This window comes from Pogona vitticeps, chromosome 3, assembly GCF_051106095.1.
Source record: "Pogona vitticeps strain Pit_001003342236 chromosome 3, PviZW2.1, whole genome shotgun sequence".
Lineage (NCBI taxonomy): Eukaryota > Metazoa > Chordata > Lepidosauria > Squamata > Agamidae > Pogona > Pogona vitticeps.
In genome coordinates, this window is record NC_135785.1 from 146172697 (window position 1) to 146192429 (window position 19733).

The following is a 19733-nucleotide window of genomic DNA, read 5'->3' on the forward strand; positions in this document are numbered from 1 at the left end:
CTCCTCATGAAATGGTACACCAGAGTATTCTACTTATCCTTCATCTATCAACATGAAAATATCACTGTAGTCATTCCACAAAACCTACCTGTCTACTCACATTAATGTCTTCTGTTATTTTTGACTATTCAGAAAAGTCAGAACATACAAATGTATGCAAAGGAGGAGAAAAATGAAAAACCCCAATCCTATAGCACTTAAAAGACTAATAATCTGTTTCAGTATGTGCTTTAGTGGATCAAAGTAAACCTCCTCAGATAATGTTTTAATTATTCAATCCTATGCATTTCTACCCTGAAGTAAGGCCTGCTGAACTCATTCCCCAGAGAAATATTATGTACAGCCTATGTAAGCAAATTGTGCTTTCATTATTTTAATCTAAACCTCAAATAAGTAGATACACAACTGATATAAATAACTGTTACTAACACATTAATGAGAGTGCCAAGAATTACCTCTGAACTAGGCATAGAAAATATGTGACCCTCCAGATAATGGCCTGCAGTAGCCAGACTGACAGCAGTCACATTGTCACATTTGAAGGGTGTTCCCCATCTCTGATCTAGATATGCCTTTGAATTAATTCTGATATATTAAGACTGGTAAAACAATACATTTGCAGGATTGGCATCCAAAAGCAAAAACTTACACTGTATGTAGTATTATATTCTGATTTATAGTATAATATTGTTTTCTGAAAACAAAGATACAGTGACACCAGAAAGAAAGATAAGAACATTCTCCCTTGCATATTGAATATATCTCCAAACTATGGAAATATATTTTAATATTTCCTTCAGATAGCTTTCTCTTGATTAAGGTTACATGTTGTTGAATTTATATTTGCTTTATTTACCAGCTCAATAATTAGTTATCTTACAAAAAACAATTGTCAGTGTTCTTTCCTAATGACTGCTTGCTATGGCTGTCAACCAGATAAAGAATATTCAAATGATTAATTGCACACATTTTAATTAATTAAACTGAAGCAGATTTGCATATCACTATAATTTTTGTGGGGTACCAGAAAAGATGTAAGATAATGTTTACTCTATTGTAATGTTCCACTAATTGTTAGAAGGAATTATCATCTTTACTATTTTCTATCCCCTTTTATAGTAGGACTCTGGATCTTTGCTTTTAATTTTTTATCTCAGTTTAAAATTGTGCTTACTAATGAAAACCTTTGATCAGTTTTTTATTTTTCCTGAAAACATCCAAATTTAAGCAACAGGGGAACAGGATGTTTCTTTCTTCCTACTTCATTTTTCTTTATCTAAATTAACACTCCACCATGCTTATTTCACCACACTACCTCAAGTTTCATGGCACTTGCATTCTTCCCACTGAGGTTAACAGGAGCTTCTAAAAGGGGATAATTAGGGTTAAAAAAAACAAAGAGAAAGAGCAAAAGATGACAAAACGTGGTCTCCCCCAGGTTCACCGCTAAAATGAAACATAAATGAGAATTTTCCCCATTAAAAACCTCCAAGGTTAGAGAAATCTGCACATGAATAAAATCTGTGAGGACAGAAGAGATCTGGGGAGGGAGAACAAGAACCTGACTCCCACATTGCCAAAGTAGAAACAATGTCTAAATATGACTTCTGGTAAGACGCCTGAGAATATCACACACCAGAGGACTTGCAAGTAATATAGGAGTAGCTCTTTTATATTTGGATTTTGTTTTGTTTTTAAGCAATGAATCTGGGAAAAGTACAGCCTCCACATGTAAATAACAGAACTACATTTCTTTACAGAAATCTCAGCAAAAAATCTTTACCAGTTAGATCTGAATGCCTCTGTACTAGTATTTTGATGTCCTGAACAGTTGGAACATCTCTATCCAATATGCTGATATTTCTTGCAGAATGGTAACAAATTTTAACAACATCATCAAGCACCATTATCCTCATATATATTGATTGTATCATTCTTGCAAGAACTAAAGATAGTAATAACTACTGAATGTATCGAACAAATCTTGATACAGTATTCCATGCCAAATTGGCCCAAAACAATCTTTCTTGCTCCAAGTGAGAAATAACATTTGAGTCTTTGTTTTACTAGAATGCAACAGAGTACAAAACCACAACACTGCGCCAACTGATTCCTTTGAGGGTAATGACTGACAATTCTAATAAGAATTACATCAATTGGGAAAGATTAAGGCAAAAGACTAAAGTGAATGTGCTCACTGAGGTGGCAGAGATATCCAAAAGTAGAGAACAGTATTTTAAACATTCTGAAGTTGAACATGATGATGATACCTTCTGACTTGTTGCAACATGTCTCAACACTCACAGTTTTAGACATTAAGCATCCTTGATGGTTTAGACTCAAAAGGGTTTGTTTGTGTCGCATTTTAAGTATCTGAATGTGTCCATTCATGCTTTCAAAATCAGTACAGATCATTTTCACTGGTGGGATGGGCAAGAGGCTTGTTTCTATATTACCCTCAGTTTTAGCAATTCATAGATATACCCCAAGGAGATGGATCCTGCAGCACTGCTGCCACCCTCTGGCCTGTTGATGGACTAAATTATTTATTATTTACATTTTTCAAAGCATTTGTTCTTTGTATTTCTGCTCACCAAGACTCTTAAATAAATTTCTAATAAACTACACTTACTATAAATAGTTTTAAAATATTATTTAAAAGGATGACAAGCATTCTTTAAAAACAGATATTAAAAACTCTTCCAAAGCCACTTCTAAAGACAAGTCATACAGACGGAATGCCCTTCAACTCAATATATTATTGCATCATCAGAGGCTTCAAAAATGAAGTCAGCCTAACATCCCTTTGGATGGAGTTTCATAACTAGAGTGCTATTATAAAGAAAATCCATCTTACATACCTAGCCTCCTAAGATGGTGGGGCAGAAAACAGGATCTCTGTTGAGGATGTCAGACTCCTGGCACGCACATACAAGATAAAACAGTGCTTCAGATAGTCTAGTCTCAAGCTGTTTAACACTTTACAGATCAAAATTAACACTTGAACTACTTGGAAGCAAATGAATTGAGCTTGAAAGCAAAGTGGAAGCCAGAGTAGTTGTTTCTAGGTGGATGTTAACATTGCCTTTAAAGCACAAGGCAGACAACAATTTGGTTGCTGCATTTTGGATTACTTGAAGTTTCAGAAGACTTTTCAAAGACAGCTCCAAATAGAGCATATTACAGCACCTCAGTCAGGCTAATTAAACCATAGATCACTGAAGTCAAACTCATTTTCCCTAGGAAAGAAAGGAAGGAATGTGAAGGCTGAGCAAGGTGCTCCTAGCCTTCGCGACTACTTGGCTTTCCAGAAGCAGTACAGGGTGCAAAAGTATCCCTAAATTGTAACTTGTTTAGGATGCCGTACAACCCAATCCAAAATAGGCTGCAGTCCCAATCTTGGAATGACCTTTTTTATTATTACCAGAACTTTATTCCTATCTAGACTAAACTTCAATTTGTACATGCAAATCTAATTCATCATTACATTCAGCCACTGATTAAGAACTTCCACAGCCCATCAGCAGAGAAACACACACAGAGCTAGAAATCATCAGCATATTGTGAGATTCAGCCCTCCAGAGAATCTTCTCCGGCAGATTCACCTACTGTAAATGTTGAAAAGTATAGGAAACAATACTGACCCTTGTGGTACTATATAAACTATTGGGAAGAAGGCTGAAAAGCACTCCCCAACATTATCTTCTGTAAGTATTAGTAGAAAGGACCAGAGCAGCCAATATGAGATTGCCCACTAGTCCTGTATAAGCCAAATGGTCCAGAAAGATACTATGATGGGTTATTGAAAGTTGCTGAAAAGTCCGTCAGCATCAATACAAATGTGACATCTCCCTCTCTCCAGCTCCTGATCTAGGTCACACATGAAGGCCACCAACTCTGTCCCCAAACCTGGTCAGAACACAAACTGGAACGGATCCAGGCTTCATCTAAGAAAGTCCACAGTTACCTGCCACCACTTGATCTACTTTAAAAAGGAAGATTCAATACTGGCCTTTAATTTTCTGTGATGCTGAGAGCCAGTAAGGGCTTTTTCACCAATGTTCTTACAACAGCTTTGTTTACAGTCTCTTTGAAAGAAGCACTCACAACCTTCAGTACACAACTAGTCTCACAAACAAGTGGTTGCCCTCACTTCTCCAAGCAACTTGTTCAAGTATCAGACTGAACAAGTGGAAATGTTTCCATCAAAATTGTGCAAGAGGCCTCTTTGGTTACCTTCCCAGAATCTACCATTAATGTGGAGTCCAAGTTGGAAGTGATGCAAGCAATATTCTTTGCAAAATGTTTGTCAATTTACCACAATGCATTTCTCATCTGTACTCTGGCGTCTAGAATGTAATAATCCCTTAACCACTCAAAATGGGCTTCACTGGATGACATTGTGCTGATGCAATGAAGCTGGCAAGGAATTTTGTTGATGTGTTCATTGCTGTAGGTCTTTATTGCTTTAGGTCTTATAAGAGGCCTTAAGAAGTCTTTGATTGGATTTATCGCATGTTTTTCTCCACACCTACTCAAGTGGTTATCACCCTGTGCTCCTCAGAAAATGAACAGACTTGACCCTGTATCTTGGCAGAGCCACTTAGGAGTAACTGTATTAGGTGCCCTGGTAATTTCCACATTTCACAGATCAATTAAGTCATCAACAGAATTGTCAGAATTGCTAGCTCTAGTAGCTGAAAAATCCTGCTGGATTCCTTAGTCCCAGGAGTGGGGTGGGGCAAGTGTTTTTAGGGTCCCTGTCCCTGCACAGGTTAAGAGTCACATCAAGTTTAACCCCTATTGGATAGTGATATGTTCTTTGAATCAATGTCCCTCCAATTCATCTTCATCTTGTCCAGCAAAAACAGATTCAGACTATGACTACAGCCATATTTCTAAGGCCAGATTGTAACTAAGAAAGGAGCATGGGTGTGCTGGAAGCCACAGAAGCCTGATCTGTCTCTTTTAAAGGTGTCTCAGCTTGAATACTAAAATCCCTTGGGAAGATCAGTGTCGGAAAGATTATTATTATTATTTATTTATTTATTTATTTATTTTATTTATACCCCGCCTATCTGGTCGGTGAGGACCACTATCAACACTATCTCCAAGGCCATCTTCAACAATTCAGTTAGCAAAACAGGTGGGCAGTGGACTGGAAAGTATAAGCAAATCCCAATCCTATCTCCTTGCCTTATCACCACGTAAACACATTCAAATCCTAGAGATTAGTCAAGTAAAAAAGCATACTCACCTTGGCCATTTCTTGCTTTCTCCTATTCAAGATGTAAATCTATTTGTTATGAATCATTTTGATTTTTTGTACATTTTGTAGCATTTTTGTAAGCATCTTAAGAAATTGAAGACACTACCACAGTGTCTAAGTAAGTTTGCTGTATCACCCCCAGCCCACATGATTTTATTTAAGCTTGAAGCAGACTGACAAGAAGGAAAAAACCCAGCAGCATCATGTACAATTGTGTTGTAACAACTATTCCTGTTTCAACTGTCTGAATTTGATTTTAAAAAAGAGAGGCCAAACTACAGAAGACTGCTGCAATTAATCATGTAAACCATCACAGAGCCTGTCTTTGATTTACAATTTTATGGATTTTACAGATTTGCTTCAAAGGTTTTAGAAGCAGCCTAAGTATGAAATAGCTAACCTTAACTATAAACTAAAATCAATTTTAATCACAGCAAGATGACTTTGTCCTATACTCTCTAGCAAAATAGCTGACACTGCTCAGTTTCCTAGTCAGGACAAAATATGAGGGCTTGGCATCTTAGGAAGAAATGCCCTTTCTAGCTGCCTAAGTTCAACAAATGCTGATACTGCTGATATATTAGGTATCTCATAATAAAGGCTGTGTGCAACACACACACACACACAGAGAGAGAGGGGGGGGGAAGAGCAATCAGACAATCCAAAATACATACCAAGACAATTTGGTTCTATAAACCACATGTATTATAAATATCAAGCAAATGTGCATGTTCTTATTTGATGTAATAATTATCAATATTTTCATATGAACGATACTGAAAAGAGACTTACCAAAAGTAGTCATTAAGGATACCCAGTGTGGTATAGTAGATAGAGTGACGAACTAGGAGAACAGAGTTCAAATCCCCATTTAGCCAGGGAAACTCATTAGGGAAGTGGAACTGATAAAACCACTCTTTAAATATCTCACTTACCTTGAAAGCCCTATTAGGGTCATTATACATCAGTTGTTTCTGATGTGACAGCATGTTACAAAATGGCAGCAGCTCTAGACAGAGGTGCACTACCTATACCTGACAGATAGCTCCATTTTCAGAACTCCTCAAACAAAAGAGGAATTCAGAGATATTTTCTCCCCTTTTAAACAGAGAAACCTGAAATCACTGAATTTTAATCATAACAGGTTTCAGAGGTGTCTATGTTACTTTCCAGTTCTTTTCTTTCAGTGTGGATGCTTTAGGAGAGCTGCTGCCTACATTCATGGCAAAGTCAAGTCAGCAACCTCTAACGTTTTGAGATTAATTATAAAAACACTTAAGGATGAATTTTTAGTATCAGATTCAGAAGGTAAGTGTAGAAATACTCTTTTGTTAAATTCATATCTCCACAGAATGAACAATATCACTCATCTAAGGTAGCAAATTAAATTTTCCTGATTGACAGTGTGTAGGAGTGGTGGAATGCGATTCTTTTCTCAGCATGAAGGACATATTTAGAATATTTTATAATAAGAATCAAGTTTTATTGTATATTTACTGACACACTATTCTTGTTGACAAATCACAACATGCATTAGATTCTGCTAAAGAATCTCCAGGTGACTTTAGCCACACAACTCTTTTTCCCCTTCATACATAATGAGTAAAGATGGGGGTATTCGTACACGAATATGAATACCCCTGCGCAGGTGGACTTAACGAGGGTCTGGCCCCCGGGGTTGGACAGTCCACTCACACATCCTGCTGTGGCAGTGGCCCTGTTCATCCTTCCAAATCACACCCAGAGTGCTGCTCTCTTCCCACTTGTCTGGCCACTCCAGGCAGGGGGAGGGAGGACGAGTCTCTCTGCACAGCTGCCAAGCGGCCAGCTGAGCAGGAAGAGAGCAGCGCTGATTGAAAAGACAAGTAGGGCTGCTGCAGGACATATCAGTGGACAGTCTGGCCCCAGGGGCTAGACCCTCATTAAATCCAGCTGTGAAGGGATATTCATATTCGTATATGAATATACCCATCTCTAGTGAAACTTTTATAATCAATTCAATTCTTCAAAAATCCTCTGGTTTATGAATGTGGGATATTGAGCTTCTGCAGCCATGATTCAAAAAGCCAGGAAATGGCCCAATATTGCTGCAAAATATTGTACCAGCATTGCCACCAGGAAAAGGGAGGCCAAGCTTTACATAACAAAGGCCAGCTTGAATGTTGACAACACCAATGGCAGAAGTCAAGATAAGATAATCTACAGCAGGAATCCCCAACCCCTGGTCTGGTACCAGGCCGTGGCCTTGGCAGGACCAAGCCATGGAGGCAGATCTCGCACCCCTGCACTCCCCATCCATCTGCGCATGCACAAGAATGTGCCCCACTCCCCCATGAGCATGCCTCGCCCATGCATGCATGCCCCACCCCCCATGAGCACCCCCCACAAGCACACCCTGTGCCCGGCCAGGTGCCCCACGCCCCCATGCACAGACCCTGCCCCTCCAACCAGTCTGTGGCTTAGAAAAGGTTGAGGACCACTGGTCTACAGGATAACATCTGCTCACTACGATTCACACTTGCCAAAAAACAGACCTGATAATTGTTTTGTTTTTGGGTTAGAAGTGGTTAGCTGATGAAAAAAGAAGTCAGTTTCTGGGATTTTTCCTTGCATGCTGTCACTTTATGAATGGTGGTGGTGCTGGGGGACTCCTGTTCAACATGTTGACCATTAGCCTGTCAAGTGTCTGAAGGTTCACTGATTTCCCATATTATTTCACATATACTTGGAAAAGGCTGTCCAGAATTCTGTGGTCTGGTACCACCAGTGTGCTGAAGACACCCAGTTCTATCTGATTTTAAAGATGATCCTATGTAAAAATCATGTGGATCCAAGAACTGCTGGATAGCTCAGTGGCTTAGGTCTTTTGGCTGTGAAGTTCAATCCCCCGCTGTGTCTCCTTGTCATGGAGTAGACGTGAAGATCCATAGGGTCCCTTCAAGCTCTGCAGTTCTAAGGTTGTTTTTTTGTCATTGTTAATGCCTTGGATTAATGTTATTGCACCACTGCAAAGCAATGCACTCAGAAACCCGTGATTTCTATGTGTAACCTATGGGCACAAATGGGGCCTATGAGTGGACAGTCGTTTGGCAATGATCTTGCAGAAAAAGCATGCAGATCCATGAGGATCTGTGCTTCAGATCACATTTTTGCACCATTGCAAAGCCATGCTCTGAGGGACCCATAATTTCTTTGTTTTAGTGTGTGGGCAGAGATGGGATCTATGACTGGACAGTGGTTTGGGGATGATCCTACATTAAAATCATGTGAATTCATGAGGATCCATGCATAAAATCCACGTTTCTGCACCACTGCAAAGCCATGCACTGAAGGACCCATGATTTCTGTAGTGCAGTCTGTGGATGCAAATAGGATCTATGATCTAGTAGTGGTTTAGGGAGGATAACTTTTAAAAATCATATGAAATCATGTAGATCTATAAACATATCAGTAAACTGAGTAAACCAGGCAAAACATGGTTTCAGATCAATCAAAGCCACAAAAGGGGGGGCAGTAATTTCACAGCTTAAATGAGTGAGTTGCTGTATATTATTATCTGTTCTTAAAAATAGCTTTTTCAATATTTTCACAGGCAGCAGCTAAAAACTCCAGAAAGGACTTAAATGCTTTCTTTCACACTGAAGGCCATGGCAGGGTTAAAAGTTACAGACACCTGCCTTATGGGCTGACTCCAGACACATTCTGATTGGCCAGAATGCTATGCAAATTATTTCAGAAGATTTCTGGCTGTATAAGGACTAATTAAAAACTCTGAATTAGAGTCATGAATGGCCCCATTCCTGTGGATGAAAAAAAGAGGTTAAAGCAGAATTTTTCCCCTCTCAGGTACGCAAATTTTGTCTTATCTACATTTTTCATCTGTTTTCAATTAGCTGTAGTAAAAAGTTGCTTCCTTGTACATGGGGTAAAACAGTTACTTTTTTTAAAAAAATCACAACTCAAAAATCCTTTGCCCAAACTTGGCACAAAGCAAGAGCAGACTTTCTGCTACACCTGTGCCAAATTTGGTGCAGATCTGAAGTCCAGTTTAATAGTTATAATGTTTTTGTTTGCGGCATGCCAACTTTTGGCTTGTAGAACACATTTTGCTCCTAAAGTGCGAAATACATGGCTGCACTACTGTGTAGCCATAATGCACAATGAAGTTCCTGGAGGGACCTTAAATCAATATAACAGTCCTTTAAAAAAAGAAGAAGAAATAGAATTGATGTTAAAATGAATTATGCCTCCTCCTCTCCTTAAATAATAGATATCCAGGAGGTTTTTAAATTGTCCATACATCTCTCATTCAAATTAGTAGAACTGGTGACCCATTCTACCACTGAAGGAAGTGAAGTCTTATATAGAGAGAGTGCTAAATAAATACCAGACGCTAATCTCTAAAGGCAAGGAAGGAGGAACATTGATTTAAATCACAATATACATCAAACATCAGATTTGTTAATGATCTAAATTTTAAAAAAAAATTAATTTAAATCATGATTTAAATTTATCTATCTTGGAGTGACTTGAGGCTGGTGGCTACTGTTAGCTACTGTCACCATCTGAACATGTAGAAAATGGACCCCATTGGAATGGCTCAGAAATGAATGGAAGCATTCCACACCAAATCAAAACACAGCTTGGTCAAAGCCCAAACCAATCTGAACTCCACAACTTTTCCATAATTTTCAAAGCAATCATAATCATAAAGCACTTCAAAACATACATTGTCCACAACAACACAGAAGTTACTTTGTATGGACAACTTTCTTGGAGCTCTTGGAATCACTTGCTTTCAAAGTTCAGTAGGCAGGAAGGATGTGCAAAAAATATAAATGAAAAGTGTGAAAAGATAAATGCTAAATTCCTCTGCTATCAGAAAAAAATTGTTAGAAATCAATATAGCAGAATGCACATTTCTAAATATCTCTTAAGCACATTAAGTTTTAAAAGTTTGCAAAGATCTTTTAATTCATTATAGTAAATGTGCTCACTACTTGGTAAATATTTGAGAGATCACAAGTATTAGCTATAAATAGTGTGAATGTATTAGAATTGTTGAACAGCTGTTGCAGATCTAGAAATCTTACCTGGCAGAATGTGACTCAGAACAACTAACTAAGAATATGCATGTTTGCAGGAAATACTATCCACTGTGATGTCATAGTATACGTTTTCATTACTGAAGTGATGAAAAAGTACATCAAAATCCTAAAAAGAATATGGCAGCAAACATGGAAAACAATGTAACAGAGACTGTAAATATTCAATATACATCCTAAAACAAAAGAAAAGAAGATGCAAACAATGAAGTAATTGTAAGAACATTGCATTAATTTCCCATGCAGGTAAAGTGATGCTCAAGGTATTACAACAAAGACTTTTACCATGTATGCGCAAGAAATACCCAATGTTTAAGGTGAAATTTTAAAAGGAAGAGGCAATAGGGATCATACTGAAAAAAAATACGTTGGTTCCTGGAATCTACCAAAGGATTTCAGAACAAATGTGTTACAGATTACAACAAAGCCTTTGGTTATGCAGATAATGAAAAATTACGTATTCTTAAGGAAATGGGTAAGCCTCAACATTTAATTGTCCCAAAGGACAACATATAGTCCAGAAACGAGCTACTGTTGAAATAGAATATGTCAGAGTACATAGAATAGAGTGATGTCAGACAAGTGTATACAGTATTTTATCTCCCTATCTATTCAATTGATATCTATAACACCTTACACAAAAATGGATTAGATACAAATTAAGGAGGAGAGAAAACTGGTGGAAGAAACATCAGTAATTTAAGATTATGCTAATGATACCATATTACTGGCAGAAATCAGTAAGGACTTGAAGTGACTCCTGGTGATGGTGAAAGAAGGAAGTGCAAAAGCAGGACTATGGAATATTAAGATTGAATTTTAAGAAGACAAATGCTTATCTACAGAAGAATTCCATATATTTAATGCTGACAATTAAAAAACTGGAATTGTTAAATATCTTGTCTACCTCAGTTCAATCATGAAGCCAAATGGAAACTGCAGCCAAGAAATCAGAAGATTGTGACTTGAAAGGGCAGCCGCAAAGGAAGTAGAAAAGATGCTGAAATAAGAGGATGAATCACTGGAGACCAAGCAGAAGATAATCTATATTATGAGCCTGAACTCTCCCTAGAAGCAAAAATGACTAAATTCAGGTTATTGCACTTTGGGCACATCATGAGAAGTCAACGAGTTGCTGGAAAAGACAATAATGCTATAAAAAGTTGAAAATATAAAAGAAACAATATATGAGATGGATCAATGCAATAAGGAAGTTATGTCCTTGAATTTCAAAAACTAGCCAAGGCTACTGACAACAAGACCTTTTGGAGATCACTAATTCGGAGTGTCACCATAAGTCAGAAGCAACTTGATGGAACATATCAACAACAAGAAGCTATATAGTATATGTTTACTGCCACCAATAACATTTTAATGAAAAGGTTTCATAATCCATTTACTGTAAAGCAATAAATACTATAAGTTATAGCTTTCTATGCATGAAAACATTATGGATACAGTTGTCACTGAAAAGTGTCATACTGATATGACAAACCAAATAACCTCAGGAGGCTCAGACTCGGTACTTTTATAACTCATTTGTTTAGCAAATGAAACAAAGTACTGCTTTCTTTTCCCCTCTGGAAGAAATACAATGCTACAAGCCTCACACACATAATGGAGGAAAGTAATGGAGTGAGATAATCCTCACGTTATTTCTGACAGTTGAAATCACTGGAGTTTGCCATGCATTTCAGGCAGTAAAAATGAAGTCTATTAAATCTATGAAAGCAAACAAACATCTAAGCTTTTAATGAAGTGTTTCAAGGCACACTTTATTCCTTAGGAATCATTTTTCAAGTCAGAATCTCTAAGTGTAACTGTTGAAGATAGTAGCAAGCAGCACATCTAATAATTTGTCCAAAGCATTTTCATTTTAAGGAAAGCAAGTAAATAAATATTCTAAGGGTCTATGAAAATGCACATATAATTAGAGAATGGACAGAACTACAGGCAACTCATTCTAAACATGGAAAAAATTGAAGCAATGTGCAGTTGTAAATGCATGAAGCAGCTCTACTATCTGTAGAGACTATGTTAATGTAGACTTCATAGACCTTTTTCAAATACAGTGGTGCCCTGCTTGAAGATTACCTCGTTAGACGAGGAAATCGCTTTATGATGAATTTTTTGCGATTGCTTTTGCGATTGCAAAACAATATTTTAAGAGGGAAAAAACGCTTTATGACAATCTGTTCCCTGCTTCGGGAACCGATTTTTCGCTTAACGGTGATCATTACAGCTGATCATCGGGTCTTCAAAATGGCCGCCCCTATGCAAAATGGCTCCCCGCTGTGCTTTAGGATGGATTCCTCGCATTACAGGCACTGGAAAATGGCCACCCTATGGAGGATCTTCGCTAGATGCTGAGGTATTTCACCCATTGGAACGCATTGAACCGGTTTTCAATGCATTTCAATTGGCTTTTTCGTTTCGCTTGACGAGGATTTCACTTAACAGCGATTTGAACGGAATGAATTATCCTCGTCAAGCAAGGCAACACTGTATTAGCTTTGTATGACTATACAAAATACTTTTCACTGTGAAAAATGCTGTTAATTATCTCTGAGCAAGAGAGAAAACAGAACACATCTCCCAAATAGTTTAATGCACTTATACTTTGATAGGCATCTTGGTCAAGTGATTCGTGTATGTCCATTAAGAATCCTATTTAGAATCAGAACTACATTAGTTCTTGAATGCAGATTCAGAAACCCTACATTCATGTCTCAAAATCCACACTTTCATAATACATTTTCCAGTACATTTAACATAAATCAGGTTTAGAATTCTCATGACTGACATTTCAGCTTATTTTATGCTACCTGTCAATTTGTCTGGGGAAAAAGATATGGAAACCCATGACTACTGCAAAAACAAAAAACAAAAAAATTTAGCATAACATAACCCCAACCTTACTCTCTGACATCATTGACTTAAATCCCACCAACTTCATTTGACAAGACCAAACAGGGATGGCTAGATGGCTGGGTCAGAGCATCTACAAAACAGCAAGTTTTGTGGTGTGTTCCTGGTATGAAGTGGCAAGGACCTACCAAAAACGGTGCAAGGAAGGACCACCAGTGAGCCAGCATCAGGGTTGCAGGCACCCAAAGCTCACTGATGCACTTGGGTAGTGAAGCCTAGCCTGTCTGGTCCATTCACACAGAAGAGCTAGTGTAGCTCAAATTGCTGAAAAATTTATTGCTGGCAATGACAGAAAGATGTCAAAACACTGGGCATTGCAGTTTGCTGCATAGCCGCAGACCAGCCAGAGTATCCATGATGACCCCTGTCCTCCACAGAAAGTGTATACAATGGGGATGTGAGCATCAGAACCGGACCATGGGAGTAATGGAAGAAGGTTATCTGGTCTGATTAATCACATTTTCTTTTAGATCATGTGGATGGCTGTGCGCTTTGCTTACCTGGGGAAGAAACGGCAGCAGGAAGCACTATGGGGAAAAGCCTGGCAAGTGTTATGCTCTGGACAATGTCCTGCTTGGAAACCTTGGCTCTTGGCATTCATGTGGATGTTACTTGGACACATATCACCTACCTAGATATTGTTGCAGAGCATGTACACCCCTTCATGCCAATGATGTTCCCTGATGCCAGTAGCCTCTTTCAGCAGGATAATGCACTCTACCACACTGCAAAATTTGTTCAAGAATGGTTTGAAGAACATGATAAAAAGCTCAATTCCCCAGATCTCAATCCAAAGGAGCATCAATGTGCTGGAACATCAACTCACAACTTGAAGGACTTAAAGGATCTACTGCTAATGTCTTGGTGCCAAATGCCATAGGACACATTGAGAGGTCTTGTGGGGTTCATGCCTCAATACATCAGAGCTATTTTGGCAGGACAAGGGGGACCTACACGATACTATGCAGGTGATTTTAAGGTTGTGGCTGATCGATGTGATATAAATCACAATGAAGGCAAGAACTTTTAAGTCCGAACCAAACCCTCCAAATTCATCTACCTGGACCAATTCACAGTTGGACGATCCAACTCAGAAAGGCCAAGTAGCATTTATAAAGCTGTCAAAGTATAGTATCAGAATTTACACCAACTTTTCACTACAGAAAAAATAAAGTAGGCCAACGCAAAATTCTGTATCACAAAAGCCCACATTTGGATACAGCATCTTTTGCAAATTTTTCAAACACAGAAATGTGATAAGAGACTTTAGCTTTCTGGGTATCATTCTGAAACTAGATGTGCTGTATTTTCACCAATGCCTGGAATCAGACCTTGCACCTAAGAAAGGCCAAGGTAGGAACCCTTAATATGCCCCCTTGAATGCATTTATGGTGATAAGCTGCTCGTAAGCCCACTTATTTATCAAAGAAATATCAATAACGCAAGGAAAGAAATACTTTTTCTGTATCACCTGCAGTGTTGTAGAAATCTTAGATCTACTCTTGCGCTTCCAGTCCTTTATGAGAAAAAAATGACCTCTCATAAGTGGCTAGCATTTGCTCACAACTTCCTCTACAAATTCCTTGTTCCGTCAACTCTTCAACCTTTGTATACATTGAAGAGTCCAAAACCAAGAATATTCAAGGATTTTCAAATTAATGTTTCCTAACTGGAGAAGTTGTTCCCACAAGATACGGGAGTCTGGAAAAGCAATCCAGAGTGAGAAAGACGTTAACACAGTAAATAACAATTAGCCAAAATTTTTGTCATGCTTATAGTGGGTCTGCAAAAGAGGACTAATAGCAACCCTCCTAAGAAGTCAAGATAAATTAAAACCAGCACAAGAAAATAAAAACCCAGGCATCTTGCTAGTATAACAGTCATGCCTAAAGCAAAGCAAAGCCTATACTCCTTTACCTTTTGATTTTAGACTTGCAGCACACACATAAAATATTCTTTTCTGTCTTCAGAGGTACTTGATGATGATGATAAAGACTATTCAATCTACAATCCTTATACAATTACACTGCCTAATGCTCTACTTTCTTTAGGTGTGACTCATAACACTCATTTCAGTGATTTAGTACTGTGCAATCCCAATCTGCTTCCACTTCTTCTTCCTCTTCTTCTTCTATCATCATCATCATCATCATCATCATCATCATCATATCTATCTTCTTTGAATGCAAGACTAAACAATGATTTATTTTAATTTTTTTCCTTCCAAACCAATACCCCAGATTCTCCTGGGAAGCATATGCAAGAGTAGTATGACTTGATTTCATACATGTGCAAGGATTTTCTTGGTGGCACAGCATGGTTCCTTAACTCCCTTCCGTGACTGATCTTGTGGCTTCCCAAACGTTTCCCTCTCATGTGTAAGTTTCTGTACTTGTTTCTGGAGAACAAGCAAATGTTTAATCTGCCTTTGACTGCTGCCAGTTGGTACAGTATTTTAACAGCCATCTTTAACTTGAGATTTTAGAAATGTGTCATGTGCGATTTTATCTCTGTTTCATATTGACAGCGACCCTGAATGCTAGAGATATAAACTGAATTAAATAACAACAATAATACAGCATTTTTAATCTAAACAAGGAAGTATTGAGGAAAATAACTCCTAAATTGCAAAGTCTTATATGACTTTATTTGTGCAATGGTAAAGTCTGGCAAGTACAAGTTGGATTTCCAAGGGGCAGAGGAACTAGAGACCAAAGTGCTAACATGTGAAGGAAAACTGAGAAAGACAGAGAGTTCCAGAAAAACATCTACTTCTGCATCATTGACTAAGCAAATGCCTTTGACTGTGTGGACCAAACTATGGCAAGTTCTTAAAGAAATGGGAGTGCCTGGCCACCTTATCTATCTCCTGAGAAATCTATATGTGGGCCAGGAAGCAACAGTTAGAACTGGATAAGGAACAACTGATTGGTTCAAAACTGGGAAAGGAGTACAACAAGGCTTTATATTGTCCCCCTGCTTATTTAACTTACGTGCAATATACACCATGTGAAAGGCTGGACTGGATGAATCCCAAGCAGGAATTAAGACTGCTGGAAGAAATATCAATAACCTCAGATATGCAGATGATACCACTCTGATGGTAGAAAGTGAGGAGGACTTAACCTCTTAATGAGGGTGAAAGAGGAGAGTGCAAAAAATGGTGTGAAGCTCAATACCAAAAAAAACTAAGATCATGGCCACTGGCCCCATCACCTCCTGGCAAATAGAAGGGGAAGATATGGAGGCAATGACAGATTTTACCTTCTTGGGCTCCATGATCACTGCAGATGGGGACAGCAGCCACAAAATTAAAAGACACCTGCTTCTTGGGAGGAAAGCGATGACAAACCTAGAAAGCATCTTAAAAAGCAGAGACATCACCTTACCGACAAAGACCCACATAGTCAAAGCTATGGTTTTTCCAGTAGTGATGTATGGAAGTGAGAGCTGGACCATAAAGAAGGCTGACTGCCAAAAAACTGATGCTTTTGAATTGTGGTGCAGGAGGAGAAAAGAGTCCCCTGGACTGCAAAGAGAACAAAGCTGTCCAATTTGAAGGAAATCAACCGTGAGTGCTCACTGGAAGGACAGATCCTGAAGCTGAGGCTCCAATACTTTGGACGTCTCATGAGAAGAGAAGACTCCCTGGAAAAGACCCTGCTGTTGGGAAAGTGTGAAGGCAAGAGGAGAAGGGGACGACAGAGGACGAGACGGATAGACAGTGTCATTGAAGCTACCAACATGAATTTGACCAAAGTCCAGGAGGCAGTGGAAGACAGGAGGGCCTGGCGTCCATGGGGTCACGAAGAGTCAGACATCACTTAATGACTAAACAACAACAAAAGTATGGCATAATCTGCAATATTCTCAAACAACAAAAATTTACTGAAGTAATTATGTAAAAGCCTGAAATTTACCTTTTATTAACATGTACTTGTCAATCCTTTAAATTTTAAGTTTTGCAGTGTAATGCTGACTATAAATGTTTACATTACTAACTTAAATTTGAAGTTTAGATAATGTGGTATGTGATTAGTGTTGAGACATAACAACAGCATATAAGAAAAAGATAGCCCAATCCAGTCTGTGATTACTTGCAAGTATACAAAAAGTTACAATTCTGGTATTTCAAAAAGAAATCAGGCCAGTAACCTTTTGTCAGTTTTTAACCAATAGCGTATACCCCCATATATGCAACATATTCCACACAAACCAAGCAAATCAATACTGTACTTATGTTTTAAGAATAAAATAACTCTGTGAGATACCTGAGAAGAAGAAGTTATACCTGTATAGCAAAATACGCATATGTGAAGCAGTTTCTACTTTCTGTGTTTTGGCTATATAAATTGGCCCTCACTTTCAACAACTCTTCCCTTGCGTCCTAACTGAGGGTTGAGATACAAAGCTGGTGTACCAAGCTCCTTACAAATTTGCTGAAAAGCCATTATCTCAGAACACTGCAATGGCTCCCTTTTTCTCTGTGTGTAGTAAGGTTCATGAGCTTATCTCACTCCTCAGCTGAAATGCATCCACCATCTGGTCTGTTGTACTGTCTAATATACAAACATATCAGATCTTTGCTCTGTAAGTTTTTTAAGCCACACAGAATAATACTATGACCAACAGCTTTCCGAACATAACAGTATTTTTTTAATGAGCAAACGCTTTTGCTTGGGTAAGCAAGATTTGAAATGCCCATGAGCATCAGCACCTACGATAAATTAAACCACAAAAGGGCTACTGTATTTAAAAAAAGTTAAGAAAACATCCCAAGTGGCAATCTACAGAGGGCTACTTTCGTTCTGGTCGCCTTCCGACAAGGTCTAACAAGTGAATCAAGGAAAGGGTGGGAGCGGGGGGGGGGGGCAGGCGGGCGAATACTCCCAGAAAGACTTTACCAGGGTGGCTTAAACCCGTTCCTGAAGTACAGTAGTCCTGGATATGACTTGCCTCCTGCTGCGGGCACTTCTCTTCCCTTTTACTCCCCACCTCGGCAGAGATGCTGTGCCAGTGACTAACCTGCGGGTGCGGTTGGCGGGGCAGCCCCCTCGGCGGTCCATCGCGGCGGGCACGCAGCTGGTGAGCTCGGTCCAGTCCGCATGCAGCCCGCAGCTCCAGCCCGTGGAGAAGCGCGAGAAGAGCCACGTGTCGCCCTTGTCCCCTCCGCCGCCGCCGCCACTTTCGTCGCCGCCTCCTGCTGCTGCTCCTGCTCCTCCAGGCCGGTGGCAGGTGCACTTTTTTTGCCCCGTGCGGCAGAAGCAGGGCTGCTCCAGGCGGATATTGCGCACCAGGTGCCTCCCGAAAGTGGTGCCGCCCGTCTTCTGGATGTGCAGGAACACCATCACGTCGTGGCCCCGCATGTCGAAGTGGACGCGGCGACACAGCTCCGAGAGCCCGAAGAGGAACTTGTGGCCGCCGCCGCCGCCGGACGTGGCGGGGAGGCGGAGGCCGAGCCCAGAAGCCGCCCCGAAGAACGGGGGCTCCCGGTGCTGGTGCTGCTGCCTCCGCCGGGCCAGCTGCCCTCCGCGTGCGAAAGGCGCCGCCGCCGCCGCCGCCGAGGAGAAGCCGGAGCCACAAGGGGGGGAGGCGGCCGGCGCGGGAACGGCGGCGGCCGGGGCGCTGGGGCAGCTCCCGCCGGGGGCGGCGTATTGGTAGAGGATGAAGAGGAAGAGCAGCGCCAGGAGCAGCGGCAGCAGGAGCCACCGGCTCAGGCGCTCTTCCATGGTACCCGGCGTCGAGCGGGCGGGCGCTTTCCGTTCCCGGCTGGCTTCTGCGGGGGGCCTCCGTTCAGACAGCGGGGGAGGGCAGCCTGTCCCGGCCGCTTCGAGGCTCCAGGACCCGCCGCGGTGGCCAGCGAGCGCCCCGCAACGGGGACGGCGAGGAAGGGGGCTGCTGCTGCTGCTGCTGTCTTTTCGCCGCCCAGCACAACCCCATCCCGGGCATTGAGAGAGGCTGAGGAGCCGAGGAAAAGCCCTCCCGTCGTCGGGGAGACCCGGAGAAAGGGGTGCGCCTCGTCCCCTCACAGGCGGCGGCGGCGGCAACCACGAAGAGGATGCCGCCAACAACCCAGACGGGGGCTTGTGGCCACTCCTGCCCGGCCGCGACCTCCACCCACAGAGTCCAGGGGGCAGGCGGAGACGCGCGGCTGCCCGGCCCTCAGCACTCGCGGCGCCCCTCTCCCGCCTCCTCAGCTGCGCAGGAAGAGACGCAGCCGCCCCTCCGCCGCTCTGCAATTATTATCGAGAGTCCCCCCGGTCAGGGAGCGTTTCATGCCATGGCAGTTATTCCCCGAATTTTAAATCCGACTCGTAACCGGCGCCCCAAAGGTGGGGGGAGGCAACACCTCTCCCACCCCCACCACCCCGAAACCGCGACTCCCGCGCCCGATCCAATCCCTCAAGAGCGCCGACCAGCCCAGCCGCGAC

General features: G+C 40.9%; 1 protein-coding gene across 2 annotated transcripts in view; it reads right to left on the bottom strand.

The window, feature by feature from the left end:
• HS6ST3 (heparan sulfate 6-O-sulfotransferase 3) overlaps positions 1 to 19527 on the bottom strand; it is a 267349-nt gene extending 247822 nt beyond the window's left edge. The window contains exon 1 of one of the 2 annotated variants that reach the window (XR_012085337.2): positions 18328 to 19126. Coding sequence is in view for 1 of the 2 variants with exons in the window: in XM_072994706.2 (XP_072850807.2) it covers positions 18328 to 19031 (704 nt within the window). In the remaining variant the exon portion in view is untranslated. Of the gene's footprint in view, positions 1 to 18327 lie in introns of both variants that reach the window. The other variant, XM_072994706.2, reaches the window with a different exon arrangement.
• Positions 19528 to 19733: the final 206 nt, after the last annotated feature.